Source organism: Phodopus roborovskii, unplaced genomic scaffold (genome assembly GCF_943737965.1).
Source record: "Phodopus roborovskii unplaced genomic scaffold, PHOROB, whole genome shotgun sequence".
Lineage (NCBI taxonomy): Eukaryota > Metazoa > Chordata > Mammalia > Rodentia > Cricetidae > Phodopus > Phodopus roborovskii.
Window position 1 is genome coordinate 210,447 of NW_026125851.1, and position 16,982 is coordinate 227,428.

The 16,982-nt window shown below is 41.3% G+C and overlaps 1 protein-coding gene across 1 annotated transcript in view; it reads left to right on the top strand.

The window, feature by feature from the left end:
• The first annotated feature begins 1,455 nt into the window (after positions 1-1,455).
• Positions 1,456-16,982, top strand: part of Hnrnpm (heterogeneous nuclear ribonucleoprotein M) — a 38,718-nt gene continuing 23,191 nt past the window's right edge. Inside the window, exons 1-5 of the mRNA XM_051178785.1 lie at positions 1,456-1,635; positions 8,066-8,235; positions 15,290-15,342; positions 16,262-16,269; positions 16,357-16,450. Coding sequence (XP_051034742.1) covers positions 1,523-1,635; positions 8,066-8,235; positions 15,290-15,342; positions 16,262-16,269; positions 16,357-16,450 — 438 coding nt within the window. The 5' untranslated portion in view covers positions 1,456-1,522. The remainder of the gene's footprint in view (positions 1,636-8,065; positions 8,236-15,289; positions 15,343-16,261; positions 16,270-16,356; positions 16,451-16,982) is intronic.

Sequence of the window (16,982 nt, forward strand, 5' to 3'; positions counted from 1 at the left end):
TTTGAATTACATAGGAAGTTAGCCTGTCAAGAATTCTGCATACAGGACTGGCTCTGGGGCTCAATGGGTAAAGATAACCCTGATAACTTGCATTTGATTCTCAGAACCCACCTTGTGGAAAGAGAAAATAACTCCCACTTGCAAGCCGTGTCATGCTCAAAGCCTATATTCAGACACACACACACACACACACACACACACAAATAATAAAAAGTTCCAGCCAACAGAATTTTCATTTTCTTTCTGTCCTATCTCCATTTAAAGAAAGCTGATGTCTCTTTGACATGACATGGCTGTTGCCACCCATGAAATTATAGCTGGGGTGGTTGCTTGCATAGGATAGGACCCTTTAGCATTCCATCACATTTGGGGGAGAGGCTTGGGAGGCATCACCCCTCCCTGATGATCTGTTGGCAGTCATTGCTGGAGAAAGGTGTCATTTTCTTGTATGGAGTGGCCACTGTTCAGTTGTCCATGCTCAGGTAAATAAACCCCATGCCTTTGCTCATGTAAGCCATCCTAACTCAGTAGGTCACAAAACAAACAAGACGTGGGAACTTGTTGGAAAGAAGGTTCAGGGGGAATGGGAGGGGCCCTAAGATGGTAACTGTAGGTGAATATGATAAAAATACAGTATAGGGTCAGGGATTGAAGCAGCTAGAGTGCTTGCTTAGCATGTTCAGGTTCCTGGGTTCCATCCCTAACACTGAACAAATTGAGCACAGTCTCTCTAGTTTATCATTCTAGCACTCAGGATGTGGATGTGGAGGTGGGCAGCTTAGCAGACATTCAAGGTTAGATTCTGCTACACACAGTTCGATGCCAGCATTGGCTGGAAACCCTGTCTACAACAACAACAACAACAACAACAACAACAACAACAAATGTGTTGGTGGCACAAGCCTTTAATTCTAGCACTTGGGAGGCAGAGGCAGGCAGCTCTCTTGAGCTGGAGGGCAGCTTGGTCTACAGAGTGAGTTCCAGGACAGACAGGACTACACACAGAAACCCTGTCTCAAAAAGTGACCCCCCCCCTCAGACACAAGCAAACTCAAAATACATGACATACATATATGCAGTTGTTAATTTAAAAAAAATAGAGGTGGTGGTGCATACCTTTAATTCCTACATTTAGTAGGTAGGAGTTGGACGATCTTTCAGCCAGCCCGGGCTATATAGTGACACCTTGTCCCAAAATAGAAGAAAATTTAATAAAACAGAAGGGAGAAAAAAGAAAGTAAGCTGGAGTGACTAGGTCATTATCTGAGCGCACATCAGCAGTGTGAAAGGGAGATACTTCCCTGTCCACACCCACTCAGAAACAGTTCCCGCTGGCGCTGGGAGGCGTGGCCTGATTGATAGGGGGCGTGGCTTTATATCCAGTGGGCGTGACCCGAGGCGAGCAGGAAGCGGGAGCCGGTCGCAGCACACGCAGGCGTTACTGGTCGCGCAGGGTCACGTGAGTGCGCAGGCGCAGCTCGGCACAGTTCGCTCCCTCACACAAAGCCCAGACGCGGAGAAAATGGCGGCAGGGGTCGAAGCGGCGGCCGAAGTGGCAGCGACAGATCCCAAAATGGAGGAAGAGAGCGGCGCGCCCTGCGTGCCGAGCGGCAACGGAGCCCCAGGCCCGAAGGGGTGAGTATTCTAACGTCAGTTCGTCCTCCTCTAACTCCGGCCGGGCTACTTCGCAGCTCCGTTAGGTGTGTTGGCTGCTTTCTCTTCGCCCCATGGCGGCGCGGCGTGTGCGCAGGCCTTTCCCTGCCGAGAGTCGGGGGCGGCGGAGGCAGGGACGATGAGGAAGCCGGGAGAGCCTCACGGGTCGCCCCCTGCCGACGGCGCTTGCCTCCGCTGCCTCAGTCTCCCGGCGGGCCGGGCGCGTCGTCGAGGCCTTAGGCCTATGGCCTGCTCTTTTACACCGGGAGCAGCGATGGCGCGCAGGCTTGCGGGAGCCCGAGTCTCGCTGCACCTCTCACTGGGGTCTCGAGGGTTGAGCCACGAAGGCTGTGTGGTTTCAACCCCTCAACATGACAACCCATAGTGTGTGTGTGTGGGGGGGTGGTGTTGTCTCGGTTCCTCAGACACGCGAAGTTAGGGGTGGGAGGCGTACGCGCGTGGGTTATCACGTGTACGGTCAGCAAACGGCGGCGGGACCAGGAAGGTTGTCGCCGCGGGCCTCGTTGCAGGGTTCCGAGACCCCCGGTGTTCACTTTTCCTGCAGGAAGTGCTTCTTCCATCAGAATGGCTCCGGGACCCGGCTCCTGGTGGGATGGAGTCCTTCCGCCTCTCTATCCCTTCTTCAAGTGCGCAGTTGGCAACAGTGGAGAGAAAGGTTCCTTGCTTGCTCACTGTTCATCCTTAGCGAAAGGAAGTGTGAGGGTGAAGGCATCTATCTCTTCGGGGTTTCAGGGTTTCGGAAATTAGGATAGCCAGACTTCATCATCCCCTTTTCGGAATCCTGTTTGGGGTCTGCTCAGAGACCTTGGCTTGTTTTTGTAAGTTTCCTAGCTCGATCTGGTGAGTCCTAGCTTAATGGGGAGGAGGTAGAAGCCAAAAGACTTCAAAGTTGCCCAGTGTGAACAGGCCATATAGAGTGAGTTTCAATCAAGGTTGCCATTGAATCAGTGGGAAATTGGGGAAACCGTGTCTCCGCTTAAAAAGAGGGCTAGGAACGTAGTAAAATGATAGAGCTGTGACCTGACACTCCAAAGTAACTAGATTGGATCCCGTGGCGGACCTTCCCAGGCCAAAGAAAAAGTTTTCCTCAAGGAGGAAAACATCCTGTGGAACTCTGCTCATATTGATTATCATTACTTGAGAAAGGTGTGGGGAAACATTTTGGTTCTAAGACCAGCATTTTATATCTCTGAATTTTCATCTGCAGTCAGATTTGTAAGACTGGAAGCTTTAGGATTCTAGGGAATCATAATGCTGATAAAACATTTGCTAAGTATTGGCTACTTTGTTACTGGAGGAAATTCCAGATCTTTTATCTTAGGGAGAAGTAAAACATCATTAGTTAACTGGTTTGTGTCTGTGATTTCAGCATTTGGGAGGTTGAGTTCTCCAGTTTTGGCTACATAGCAAGTTCAAGGTTTGCCCAGGCTACATGAGTGCCAGTCTGAAAACAACAAAAATGTGTGAACGTGTGATATTATAACCCATTAGGAGTATTTATCCAGGATGCGCAAGGCCCTGGGTTCCACCCCCACAGCACAGAAAGAGGGGCCTCCGTGTGGTTATTCCCAACACTTTACCATGGAAAGTCTCAGCCTTTGAGAGTGCTCATTTTTACTTCCTGTCCACCCCCTTGGAGCCCTGGACCTTTTTTGGTTTTTTGAGGTAGGTTTCTCTTTATTGCTTTGGAGCCTATCCTCTATCCTGGAACTTCTTGCTCTGTAGACTAGGCCAGCTTTGAACTCACAGAGATCCGCCTGCCTCTGCCTCCCCAATGCTGGGATTAAAGGGAGCACCACCAACACCCGGCAGAACCCTGGATCTTGAGGGTGCTAGATGAATACTCTGAGCTACACCTCCAGTCAGTCTCACCTTCACTTTTTCAGCTCTATTTTAGAGATGCTTCGTATCGTATTATTCTATTTCTCTTCCTCCAATCTTTGCTGTTCCCCCAGTTTTTGAGATATATGACACCTGGCTAGCCTATAGAGTCTACAGTATAGACCTTGGCGGCCTTAAATTTGAAAAGAGCTGTCCCTCCTGCCACCCTGTTTCTGGAATCAAAAGTATGCACTACCACTTCTAGCTCACCTTGTAGGATTTCTCTGTGGGCCTTATTTGAAGGACTTTAAGGATAGTTTTAGGATGAAGTGCTGTTAGAACTTTTCTAGGTGGACGCTTGAATTTGTTATATAGAACACAGTACAATGGTACAGTTTTCAAGTTTTCCACTGTCCATTTTCAAGATATCTTGTGACTGATTCATTGGACAACCAGTATATGCATAGGAAGTTTCAGAGGTGAAATAGCCTTTGTTGGAAATAATTTGAGTGGTCTGAGACTGGCTTAATGGAGGATACTTGAGAAATGTGGCAGCACTTAAATCAGTTTTGTAGTGTGGGTGGAAAACAGTTTTTTGGTTGTTGTTGTTGTGTGTGTTACAAAAATTCTTGAGGCAAAACTTCTTTAAAAGAATGCAGGGTGCCTCCCCAGCACTTTTTGACTAGGAATCGAACCTGGGTCTTCATGCTTATAAGGTAAGCACATTGCCTACTGAACCTTCTCACCAGCTGCATTTTATTTTTTATTAAAAATATTATGTGAGCCAGGCAGTGGTGGCACACTCCTTTAATCCCAGAACTCAGGAGGCAGAGGCAAAGGGATTTCAGAATTGGAGGCCAATCTGGTCTATAAAGTAAGTTCCAGGACAACACACAGAGAAACTCTGTCTTGAAAAACTAGAAAATAAGAGGGGGAAAATATTATGTGAATGAATGTTTTGCCTGCATGTATCTGTTACACTAGGTGCCAGAAGAGGGCATCCAATCTCCTGGAACTAAAGTTATTAGCAATTGTTGGCTGTCTTGTGGGGACTGGGACTGGAACCCAGGTACACTGGAAGAACAGCTAGTATTCTTAACCACTGAGCCATCCATCTCTCCAGTCCATTATTTAGTTTTAGTGGTAGAAACCACCGACACCATCTTGCATGCTAAGCAAGCCCTCTATGAGTGAGCTACATTCCTAATGGAAAACCTTTTATTTCTTTATTAAGTGTTATGTGTGTGCATGCAGATAAGTGCCAGTGCTTGGATGGAGGAAGATCACCTGGAGCTAGAATTCAAGGAAGTTGGGAGCAATGGGTTCTATTAACCACTGAACCATTGTTTGGCTGTTTTGAGACAGGATTTCACCCTGTAGGTCAGGCTGGCCTTGAATCCTGCTGCTTCTGTTTCCTGAGTGCTGTGACTATAGATGTGTACCATCATGCTCTGCTCTGTTTGCTGTACTTTAAAAGGTGATTGTATACTTGGTGAAAAGGATTTTTAGGCACATGAGATTGTTAGCTCAGGATTAGAGTAGGAGGCTCTCTATTACTTGAGTGTATGCTGTCAGAGCTTTGCAGTTATTTTGCCCTTTGGGTTGTTTTTTTCCCTCCCCTTCAATGATTAGGGAAACAAATGCCAGCTTGTAAAGATAAACTTGCTTTTACCTCCCCATCCCCCCTCCTTTCGGGGTTTCCCAAATGGGCTCTCATATTACTCTGTTTTGCAGTATTAAAGTTAAAGCTGAATTGTCCCTGTGGTGGTTTATAGTTGGGTCAGTGCTTTTTTTTCTGTGATGGACACTGGAATGTTCTAAAACTGGGTGCAATGCTAAAAGGCTAGGAGCAAATAGTTCTCCCTCTCAAAATTATTATTGATGTGCTGTGTGCTAATTCTTTTAAATACTTGTAACTTGATAGTAGTCTCCACTTATAAAGAGAATTATTCAGAGTTTGATGTATGACCCTAGAAGCTCTTGGTTACCTGTAGTACTTGTCTTTACATGTTTTGTACTTAACATACACCAACTTGTTTTGGTGTTAGTCTTTTTTTTTTTTTTTTTTAAGAAATAGAAACAATTTGTGTATTTATTTTTGGTGTTGACAGATTTTTCATTGTATGTCATGTTGGCTTCTAACTTAGAGATCCACCTTTACCTGCTTCCCCAGTGCTGGGCAGAGACTTGTTTATTAGCAAAGAGAAACATTGCTGAGAATAGAAGTGGACTGATGAGCTGGAGAAAAAGCATAGTCTCAGAAGCCCCAAATTGCTTTTTGTTGTGCTGTCTTTGTTTTGTTTGGTTGGGTTTGGGAGACAGGATTTCTCTTTGTGGCCTTGACTGTCCAGGAACTCAATTTGTATACCAGGCTGGCCTTGAACTCACAGAAATCCACTTGCATCTGCTTCCCAAGTGTCAGATTAAAGGTATGAGCTTTTGTTTGTTTGTTTGTTGATTTATTTATTTATTTAAAGGCAAGATCTTATGTATCCCTGGTTGGCCTCTCACCATACTCTTCTCCTGCTTCCTGGGTGCTGAGCATACAGGTGCATACTACCACACATATCCTTCTTGTTGATCCTCACAGGAAGCCTGTGTGCTACTGTGGATACAGGCTATGTTGATTTGCTAGTAAAGAGCCACGCTGGAAATGGGTTGAGTTGTGTTATTTGTTAAGTGGAGAATGTGTAGCTGGAGCTTAGAATTTAAAAGACATCTGTGAAGATTGATTTATGTAAGACATTGTTTTGTTTTGAGTCAGGGTTTCTCTGTGTAACCCTGGCTACCCTGGTTTTCATTCTGTAAACCAGTTTAGCCTCTGAGAGGTCTACCTGCTTCTGCTGGGGTTAATGGTGTGCACTAGCTACCATACCCCTGCTGAATTTTAAGGTTCTTGAATACTGTTTTTATTTTCTGTAAAAACAGTCAACAGAGGTTATGCAATAGATACAGATAGTCTTCACTTGTCATTTTAAAATCGAAAATTCTTTTTGCTGCAGGTAGTTTACCAATCTCATTTTCAGTATCTTCTGGATTTGGAGCATTTATGATAAAGGGCCAGCAAGATGGCTCAGACAGTCAAAGGTGCAGGACAAACATGGTAAAAATAGAAAACCAGTTCCCAGTAGTTGTCTCCTGACCACCACATGCATTCCATTTGGCATGTACACTCAACAAACACACAAAAAATTAATAAAAATAAAAAATCCTGTCTATACCTCAGCACTGAGGAGGCAGAGTTCAAGTCCAGTGTGGTGTACATAGCCAGTTCCTGGCCACATAATGAGACCTTGTCACAAAAAAACAAAAATTCTATAAATACATTCGTATTATTTGCTTGGGTGCAGGGGTGTTTCAGTATTAAATGTTATGGGTCGGGAGAGATGATGACTCAGTGGTTGAGAGGACCTGAGTTTAATTCCCAGCATCCACTTGGCAGCTCACACTTCTAGTAATTTCAGTTCCAGGGTATTTGACACCTTCTCCTGACCTCCTTGAACATGGCACAAATTTACAATTCAAGCAAAACATTCAATATACATAGAATAAAATAAATATTTTTAAAAGACAAAGCATTTTGGAAGAAAATTTCATTAGTCTTATGGCAAATGATAAAAATAGCATTGGGAAGTGTAAAATGAACTTTGTGGTATACTACCTGTTACATAATCTGCATTTGTGTATGTTTGAGTAAGATTTCTGACTCTGCAAAGAATACATTTGGTAATCGGTATATGTTCAGAAAAGTTGAAAACAAGAGAGTTCAAACCTCACTTGCTTATGAGGAAACTTCCCAGCAAGAGATTGGCCAGAGCAGGATTGGTTTGCAGTTGTGCTGCCCTTTGAGTAGTAAAACTCAGTGAGCTACTTTTCAGTGCTGAGCTATGTGATGTGGTTTACCCTCAAACCAAACACCAGCTGCTGTGGTGGATCAGGAGAATATGGGCTAGATACTTGACTACCTGCTGTACTCTACTTATGTAGTTATAATTAATTAGCAGGTAAGCTGAGTAGTCTATGAAAATAGACTGAAAGTATTACTATGTTACTGATTTTTTTGGGGGGGGGGGAGACAGGGTTTTTCTGTGTAGCCCTAGTTGTCTTGTGTCTTGGATTAGGCTGGCATTGAACTCAGAGATTGACTGCCTCTGCCTCCTGAGTTCTGAGATTAAAGGTGTGTGCCACCACCGAGCACTTGCCCATGTTTTTAAATGTAAAACTTTATAAATATTTGGGATTTAAAAGAAAGTTATATTTAAATACATTTCTTTCCGTAGATTCTCTGGTGGGTGGTGACAAGTGGATTGATGTATAATTGAAGAACTGTGGTTTTGTTTTTGCCAAGAAACACGTTGAGATGCATTGACAGATAGTGTATTTTGCAAATTTAGATGATATGTATGTGTATGTGTTATATAGTATAAAGAACCATACTTAAGCCTAGGGTAGCACACTTCTCTTGTACATCGATCTTGTGTCATACTTAACTGTGTGTGATTATGAACCTGGTACCACAGATAGTGGCTTTTCCTTTTACTAACATAGAAACTTTTTCTCTTGAATACAGTGAAGGAGAACGACCTACTCAGAATGAGAAGAGGAAGGAGAAAAACATAAAAAGAGGAGGCAATCGCTTTGAGCCATATACCAATCCAACTAAAAGATACAGAGCCTTCATTACCAACATACCTTTTGATGTAAAATGGCAGTCACTTAAAGACCTGGTTAAAGAAAAAGGTAATGGTACTGGTGGTGGAGTAGGGTAAGAAGGTTGGTGTGTCATCTTCTCTGTGACTTAATTTCTTTTTTTTGTCAGTGGAAGCTGCTCTAGGAAGAGCATGTGTTCTGTTCAGGTTTAGAGCTACCCCTAGATCTCCCCACCCTTTTTTGTATTCATGCCCTCGTGTAAATAGGGTGATTTATATGGTCCCTTGACCAAATGTTTTTACTGGCTTAATATGGTTATTGGGACTTCAGTTAGGTTTGAGGGGAGTGTTTTTACGTTAAGGAAATTTACCAAATTCTTCACATTATTTTGTTTGTTTTGTGTGTGTGTGTGTATGTGTGTGTGTATCTGTGTGTTTTAATTTACTTCTATCTTTTAAGTTTTTTAAGACTCTGGCTAAGAGATAGTTTTAAATTTTGTGGGTGTCCTGGAATCAAAATTTGGTGCCTGGAATGTCTGTTGCTCAGATTCTAAACTCTGCAACGGGATCTTTTAACTGTGAGCTCTCCTCTGAAGTCAGAGATGGGCTATGGGAGAGATCAAGTCATCTGTGCATGTGGTGCCATAAGGGTGTATGGTGTCCCAGCCCAGGCTTCCAAATCCTGGCCTAAGACAGGTCAGGCGACTAAGGGCCTCTGCCACCTGGAGGTCCAAAGGGATCACTTTGCCTGTGCACATGGGTTCGTCGCCCTCTCCTGCACTCTCTTTGCTCTTGTCCTCCTTTCCTTCCTGATTCTTAGCCCTGATGGTGGCTCTCAGGACTGAAGAGATTGCTGGGTCCTGGTTTAGATAAGGTAGGGTGCCATGGACTCCTCTTTTCCCCCAAGGGAACCTAGGATCAAATCACCCTTAATGGAGTCTTTTTGAAGGACTGAAAGGTATTGGTTTTCTGGAGCATTCATAATGAAGAGAGATTTGAGCTTGATTTGTCGAATGATTAATCCTAGTGACAAAGATGCCACTTGGATGGCCCTTTTGGTGTGTGTACTGGTACCCCAGTATTGAGTTTTGAAACTGAGTGGCCACTGCCATCATTATCCCATTACTTACTTGACCATGACATGCAAGAAGCACTAGGCACTGTGAACCTTCACAGTCATATGTGCTGCTCTCATGTGGTATTTCTCAGAAAAACAGATGAAAAAATGTTTTGGTGTGAGATTTGTTTCCTGCCTTGATCAGCCAAATCATTCCTGCCAATCCTCCTAGAGCAAGAGTGAAGTTTCTTTTGTCTGACGGGAGTGTAATGTGGCATCCCAGATACAGTGTTCTTGGTTCTTTGGGACTGCTGCTTTAATACAAGCTTTAGAATTTCTGTATAGTACAGTTGGATCTCATTCGAAATAGTTTTTGGAATAACCCCAAATTTGTGTTCTTGTGATTTGGTTGAACCACTGAATTGTTATCTCTATTGATAATAAGGTATAGTAGTTCCAAGAACCAGGAATGTGGCTTTGAAAATGCAATTGTTAGAGTTTGTAAGAGATTGCAGGCCAAACTACTTTTTCATTTTTAGGAGTGTGTGAACCAGTTTTGGGACATGATGGATAAAGTAGGTGACATTTTTACTGCTTTATCATTCAGTAATTCTGTTTTGGAAGCCATGAAGCTGGTAGCAGCAGCAGGCATGACGTTTCTGGATGTAGAAGCAGTTCACCTCAATTTACTATTTTGTCCTGTATTAAGTGTGGAGCCAGCCTGGTGGTTATTTGGATCCTTCCAAACTGGTTCTCATATTCCCCTGGCGTACTGCCATGGATGTGGGTGTCCTCCCTCTCAGTGTACTTTTGGTGGTGTAACTCAGAATTACAGGTGTGCAGTAAATCTTCTTTTTATTGAATGTTAAAATGTTCTTGTTTAGCACTCCCCAGTACAGGTTAAACTAATTACTCTGTTGTCTACATAATTAGCAGTATTGGATTGGGAATTAAGTGATTCATAGGAGAAAGGTTTTTTTCTGTAGTAATGTTTAGATTCAATGTGTGAAGTTTAAAGCTATTTGCTGTATTCTTAATGCTTCTTAAATGTTCTTGTTTTCATTGTGAGATTTAAAATTTTTTATTCTTGTTTAATTTTTTAAAATATATTGCTAGTTCACCCTTCCTTCCTTTCCTTTTCTTTCTTTCTTCTGTCCTGTCTATCTTCCTTTCTTTTTCTTTCTTTCTGAAACGGTCTCACTATGTAACTGGATGCCCTGAAACTCACTGTGTGGACCAGGGTAACTGCATTGGAGTCCATAGAGATCCAACTGCCTCTGCCTTCAGAGTGCTGGGATTAAAGCATTAATTTAATGTGTTGTCATAAAATCCTAAATTTTGGCAGATAAAGGTTCTTAAACCCTAAAAGGATTGGTTTCATAGTAACCCTAGCTAAACAAATCACAGAGATTAGGCTGGCATAATCAAAGCAGTTTTTCTGATCTGCAGTCTACCTTTAGAAAGCCCTGTCCTCCTGGAATAAGAGCTATAATTAGTTGTCTTTACCATCAGTCTCTGCCATTGCAAGTGTCTTTAGTTGCAGTCTTTCAGAACAAGACAGGAACTTAAAAAGCCAGTGCTGGTGATCGCATCTCATGTACCATTTCCTGACTTCTGATCTTCCCCTTCTTTGATATTGAATGTGTATTTTGTTTAATTTTACCTGTTAGCAGCATTTTAGAATAGTCTATTATTGATCTGGTAAAAACCTGGTCACTTGCACTTTCCCCTTGGAAAATGATACAAAGCTTGTCTGGTGGTGCTGTGGTGAAATCAGTATTGCCCATTTTTAAGACAAGATGCATGAAGAGTGGTTTCTTGGTTTTTTTTTTTTTTTTTCCCCTCTTCCTCTGACCCATGTTGCTGTTTTGCCCAACTCTTGTCAGTGGGGATCCAGGGTTAAGATGCTGTTTTTTGGACCTTGCTCTTTGCTTGAGTACCTGCCCACTGCTGGTATCCCAAAGTGAAGGCTTATTTTATTTGACTTTTTTTTTGAGACAGGGTTTCTCATATATCCCAGGCTGCTTCAGACAATTGCTGGGGTGGCAGGTGACTTCCATAATTTGAGCAGCCTTTTTTTTTTTTTTTAATGGAGGGAATGGTTGTGACACCAGAGTTCCTGGATTGAAAAAACAATTGGGAACAATTTTTACATGAATTTAAATTAGGTTGCAGAACTATGTTTGAAAATAATTTTTATTGTTTGTACTCAGAAAATGGGATATTGTCATATAAGTGTTTCACTGTAAGGATTGGGTACCAGAATGAAGATTTCTCTTAGAGATTTTTTTTTTTTTTTTCTTCTATCTTAAAATGATGTTGTTTGCCAGGCGATGGTGGCTTCTACCTTTAATCCCAGCACTTTGGAGATAGAGGCAGGTGGATCTCTTCAGTTTGAGACCAACCTGGTGTAAAAAGTTGCAGGACTGCCAGGGTTACACAGAGAAACGCTGTCTCAAAAAGCCTAATAATAATTGGGCTTCTTGTTTCCTGGTCTGCCTAGGGAACTAGCTATGTGGAGGTGGGGCAGCTGCCACCCAGGCAGGACTAAGCTGCACCGGTGAATAAACACTGCTTAGTTTGAGGAAGAAAGAAAAGTCAGTGATACAGTTTACTCTCAAATCCTAGTTTAGCAGCAATCACTTTAATTTGTATAAGCTAAGATTTCTTTAAGCCTTTAATCCATCTGTTATTATTTAATGATCATCACTTTGAGTAAATTTCAGATTCCTGCTGACAGAAAACTGAGGCCCAGAGGGCAAGGGTAGTCCAATAGAAAGCCTTTCCTGGTTCTCTGCAATAATTTACATTGTGGGTTGGTGAGGCAAAGCTTTCAATTTCAGTAAAGTTCCCGCCTAGCATTCTTCATAGTTTCCTATTGGAAATTGAGCTGTTATTTTACAAAGCCTGCTATGCAGAAACACTCATGTTTAAGAACTGCTGTTGAGCCCCAGTAGTACAGCCTGTAAGTCTTTTCTCTGGTTGTTGCTAAAAGTAGTAGAAAGTTCATGCTTATCACCATGTATTTTGTCTCAGCCAGCTCATTGTGTAGAATAGCTTACCATACTTGAAGTTGTTTCTTTTTTCTTTTTGAGACAAGGCTTTATTATGTTAGACCAGACTGGTTTTGAAATCCACCTGTCTTCAAGAGCTAAAGGCATGCTCCCAGCTGAAGTTGTCTTTAATTTGCCTTTAATCTGTAGATTGACTGAATGAATGTTGAGCATTATGATGCAAAGAAAACATGCTCAACAGTGTGTCCTGCTTTCTTTCATACACATGTCCCTTAAAAAAAATTGATTCAAGTATGATGACACTCCTATAATCCCAACACTTCAGAGGTGAAGATAGAAGGATAGAGAATTTAGAGGCAAGCCTGGGCTGCATGAGACCCTGTCTCAAAAAAACAAAATAAGGACTGGCTCTATAGATAAAACTACTTGTTGTATAAGCATACAGACCTTAGCTTGATTCCCCACAACTAAAGTACAGTAAACTCACTGGTCCTACAAGATGGCAGAATCCTTAGAAAGTCACAAGCCAGCTATACTGGTGTATGCAGAGGCATAGTCAAGGCAAACACATTTAAAAAAAAAAAAAGAAAAAATCCAAGAAAGAAAAGGTGAAATGTCCTAAGTCAGTTCCTAGCTCTAGACAAGTGTATTTCCTTCAGTAAAGCTTTGGCTTCTGTATATTTGTTTCTTTTTAAGTCTTCTTTTATTTAGATACTTTGACATTTAAAGCTGCAGTAGATTTGTCGTAGCAGTCTGCTCTTGTGGTTCTGTGGGTTCTGTCCCAGTTGGGACCAAGGAACTGTACCATTATTTAGTTATTTGGAGTTTTCACTTGTGAGACTGCTACCTTCTTCTAACTTACACCTCCTGACTAGCTGACAAATTCTGCACTAAAATCTTGTGGATAAGTTGTCCTGACTACACAAAACAAATCATTGACATACGAAAACAAAGAGGCTGTTCCCTTTTTAAAGCTTTCATGATTACCTTTCTCTAGAAAAGTGAGAATTATAAACAGGAGTAACCACATGAAGTCTCGTGGTATCAAGATTGGAATATTACAAACTTGTGAGAATTGTAGTTATTGCTGAGCGTGTCACATTTTAGAAATACTTGTTTCTGACCCACTGAGAAATTTCTAAAAGGGAGACCATTTATAATCAAACTATAGTGCACAGGATTGAAGCTGGGTGTGTGTCATCACTAGAATGTCAAGTGGAAAAAGATATAATTTTCTTAACTTGGTATTTTGTTAAAATGGTTATTTATGACTGTGGAAAAAGTTTGTTTTGGACTTTGTTGTTTTCTAGGTTGCAGTAACATCATTTTGATTAAAGTGTCATTTGGACACAAGCTAGAAATTTCAAATGCAAGAGTCTTTGGATTCTGACAAGCTTAAGTTGTCTTGAGGTTGATATTGTGATTCTTTTATTTAAGGTTATTGGGCAGTAGTCACAGCTGGTAGGAGATAAACTTGGGGTTTCTTCACTGGTTTGACACTAGGCATTTTCATCAGTGGAGATAAGAGCTGTTGGTCCTTGAATGGCTGCTGCTTTTGAAATAAGTGGCTTTTTAAAAACATGGCTCAGAAATGGTCATGGAGTTTTGGAACTACTTTAACTTTTATGAGTGTAAAATAAACCCAACCTGATAACTTGTCCCTTGGCTGTGATCAATTTTTGTTGTCTTTGTTATTATTTGCCTGTACAAAATATGTACTCAAAGTCACCTATAATGGTCCCTTCCATTTCCTTTTTCTTTCTTTGCACTGATTGTCCTTGTTTTGTGCAAAGTACAGTTCAGTAACATTTCAGGAAATGGCAAAGAGGGTGAGGTTATAAAATAAACTTTGAACATTTGGCCTTCAGCTACTGTGCAACTCCATTAATAAGTTCATTGTGTTTGTGAAATAATTTTGTTTTCCATTTGAATCTTTCTGTATTGATTCAGAAAATCCTAATTCTAAATCCTTTAAACAAAGGAGTTGTAAGTAGGGAAGGACCTGTCAAGGCTATTACTGGGTTATTTTTACCCTTGCACTGCTAAACCTGCATGAGTTAAAGACTTTAATATAACCACCCTTCTAAAGAAAGGGTGATTGATTCCTAAGAAATCATCCCCATCTCCATTTTTAAACTTTGGAAATGGGATTTAGAGGTTGTTTTCTGCAAATTAATGCTTTGAGCCATCTTCAAGTTCAGCAGCCATTTTGGAAGTTGTCTAGATGGATTCTAACATCTGGTTATGGTGGTCATGAATTGGCAATCCAGACCTTGAGGAGAATCTGCAGAAATTTTGGACATCTTTGCTATTTCTTCCTTTGCATATAGCTTAGAATCATTGCACTCTGTTTAATTATCTTGTTGCCAACTGAGCCTCAAACTTGAATCTGTACCCTCTTTATGGGGGTTTTAGAGAATGATAAGAATAAGGCCTGATGCTCTTCTGATTTAACAATGGTATAGTCATTATTCAAACTGTGGTGCCTTGGATTCAGCTATAGAATTTATGAGGCCCAGTACAAAATGATGGTCCTCTTGTTAACATTAGAAATTTCCATATGGTACTAAAAACCTAAGCAGCACAGGGCTCTGTTTTTTGCACACACAACCCTGGCCCTGAGGTTGTGTCTATATGCCTTTTGGTTTGTGTATAGGCACATTCTTGTATTTGTGGTATATCAGGTCAGTTCTGTGGTATTTTGACATATGTGCTGTTTATCTGACTTCTTCCTTCCCCTGAAAGTAAGTCTTGCAGAATTCGTTCCTGCAGATTTGGATTGCCTCTAGTCATGAGTGAGCATTACAGATAGATAGGGAAATTGATAATGGAAATCTGTGGAAGTAGTGTGTTTGTGGTGGGAGGAAAATCAAGGACATATTGTTAATGAGTTTTCACCTATTTTACTGCACACCTGTAATGCCTAGTTTGGTGGTTTAGAGAATATGGAGTGTTTCTGGGCTTTCTTATAAGGCAGAGGCTCCATACAAGGTTGCTGATGATTGTTCTAAATTCCCATTGTTTTCTTGGCTTTTCTCCCTTGGTTTATGTGTCGTCTGGAAACTGATTTGTAGTTGGTGAGGTAACATACGTGGAGCTCTTAATGGACGCTGAAGGAAAGTCAAGGGTAAGTGTCTGAGAGAATTTCTTCTGTGGATTTACTACATGACAAATGTAACTGTATGGTGGCGTGGACTCGAATGAAATCAGGAAGGCAGTGAGTGCTCATGTTATTGTAGCCACGTTTGATTTTTTTTCTGCCAACATCCCAGTAGGGTGGGAGGGGGCTTGCAAATGGGAGTCCCGCTTTTCCAAATGGCTGGCCAAAGAGCTTTCTGGTATTCTGTTTGGATGCCCAATTTGGATAACTGGGGACCAATAGCAGTATTGTCTCTTTGTTTAACAGGAATTGGCTGTGTGTGAATTATGCATGGAATTTTATCGGTGGTATAATTAAAGTAAAAGTGTGTTCTTGTCTAGAAAATGTTATTCTTGGTTGTTTGCTGATTTGAAAGTTGTGTGAACCAAAGATTCTGAAAAGTAGCCTTTGCCAGTAAATTGTAAACCACATATTACAAACCTGAATGTTCAAAATTGGCTTAGTTTAATGAGAATATAAACTATTTTCTGTTGTGCAATAGAATGGCTTAGAATAATCAAAAGGATGAGCTTAGTTTATGGAAAGGATGGATTTAGTAGGACTATGGTAAGGATTGATTGAGTACAGAGGGAAGCAGATCAAAAGTTTGTGTGATTTCTTGGAGAACCTGATTTAGGTCTGCTTATTATAATTTAGCAGCTTTAGTGTAGTGCTGGTTATGTGTAGGAAAAGGAAATTTAAGGAACCCCAAGCTTTTTATGAGGAAGGCTAGGTCATTCACTTCTGTCAGCTTCCCCTTAGAAGGATTGATTTTTAAAATCCTGACTTTTGTTACATAAATCATATCTTTTAATTTGTTCATAACTGTCATTGGTATTTACTGTTTTGTTTTGTTTTTTTCTTTTTCCCCCTTGCTCTTCTGACTGGTCTGTGGCTTCTTTCAAAGGGATGCGCGTAAGTATCACCTACTTACTCATACTGGCATTTGAATTTCCAAGTTGTAGGACTGCTTTTGTTTATTTGCTTTTGACTCTTTTATAGTGTTGTTGAATTCAAGATGGAAGAGAGCATGAAAAAAGCTGCTGAAGTTTTAAACAAGCATAGTCTGAGTGGAAGACCACTGAAAGTCAAAGAAGTGAGCTTTTTTTTTTCCCTCCTCCTTTTGGTGTTTGTGATGGAACCCAGGGCCTTGTACATAATAAGAAAACAATCTGCCACTGAATTATATTCCCAGCTCAAAAGTAAGGTATAATTGTTTGGTGAAGATAAGAATGGTCCGTGACTAAAATGGATTGAGTAGACCAGCCTATTATTTTGGTTTATTCCGTTCTCTGTTCTTTTGAGATAGGCTTGTAGTCAAGATTGCCCATGAGCTCATGATCTTCCTGCCCTTATTTCCTTGCTGCTGGGATAACAGCCATAACTCAAGCCTGTTGTTTTAATTGAAGATAGTGACAGGTTTCAACAGCTACTTCTGCAGGAACTTTGTAATAGTAGTTGAGCAGATCCTGGGTAACTTAAATTGGCCACTCTTCAATCTTTGTTGTCTTAGGAACACATAATCTGAGCCTCTAGTTTTATAATTGGAATTGTATAAGAGTCTTATATCCACTAGTGAATGCTAGCCTTGACGTACGTGCGCGTGCGTGTGTTTTGTTTTTTGAGAC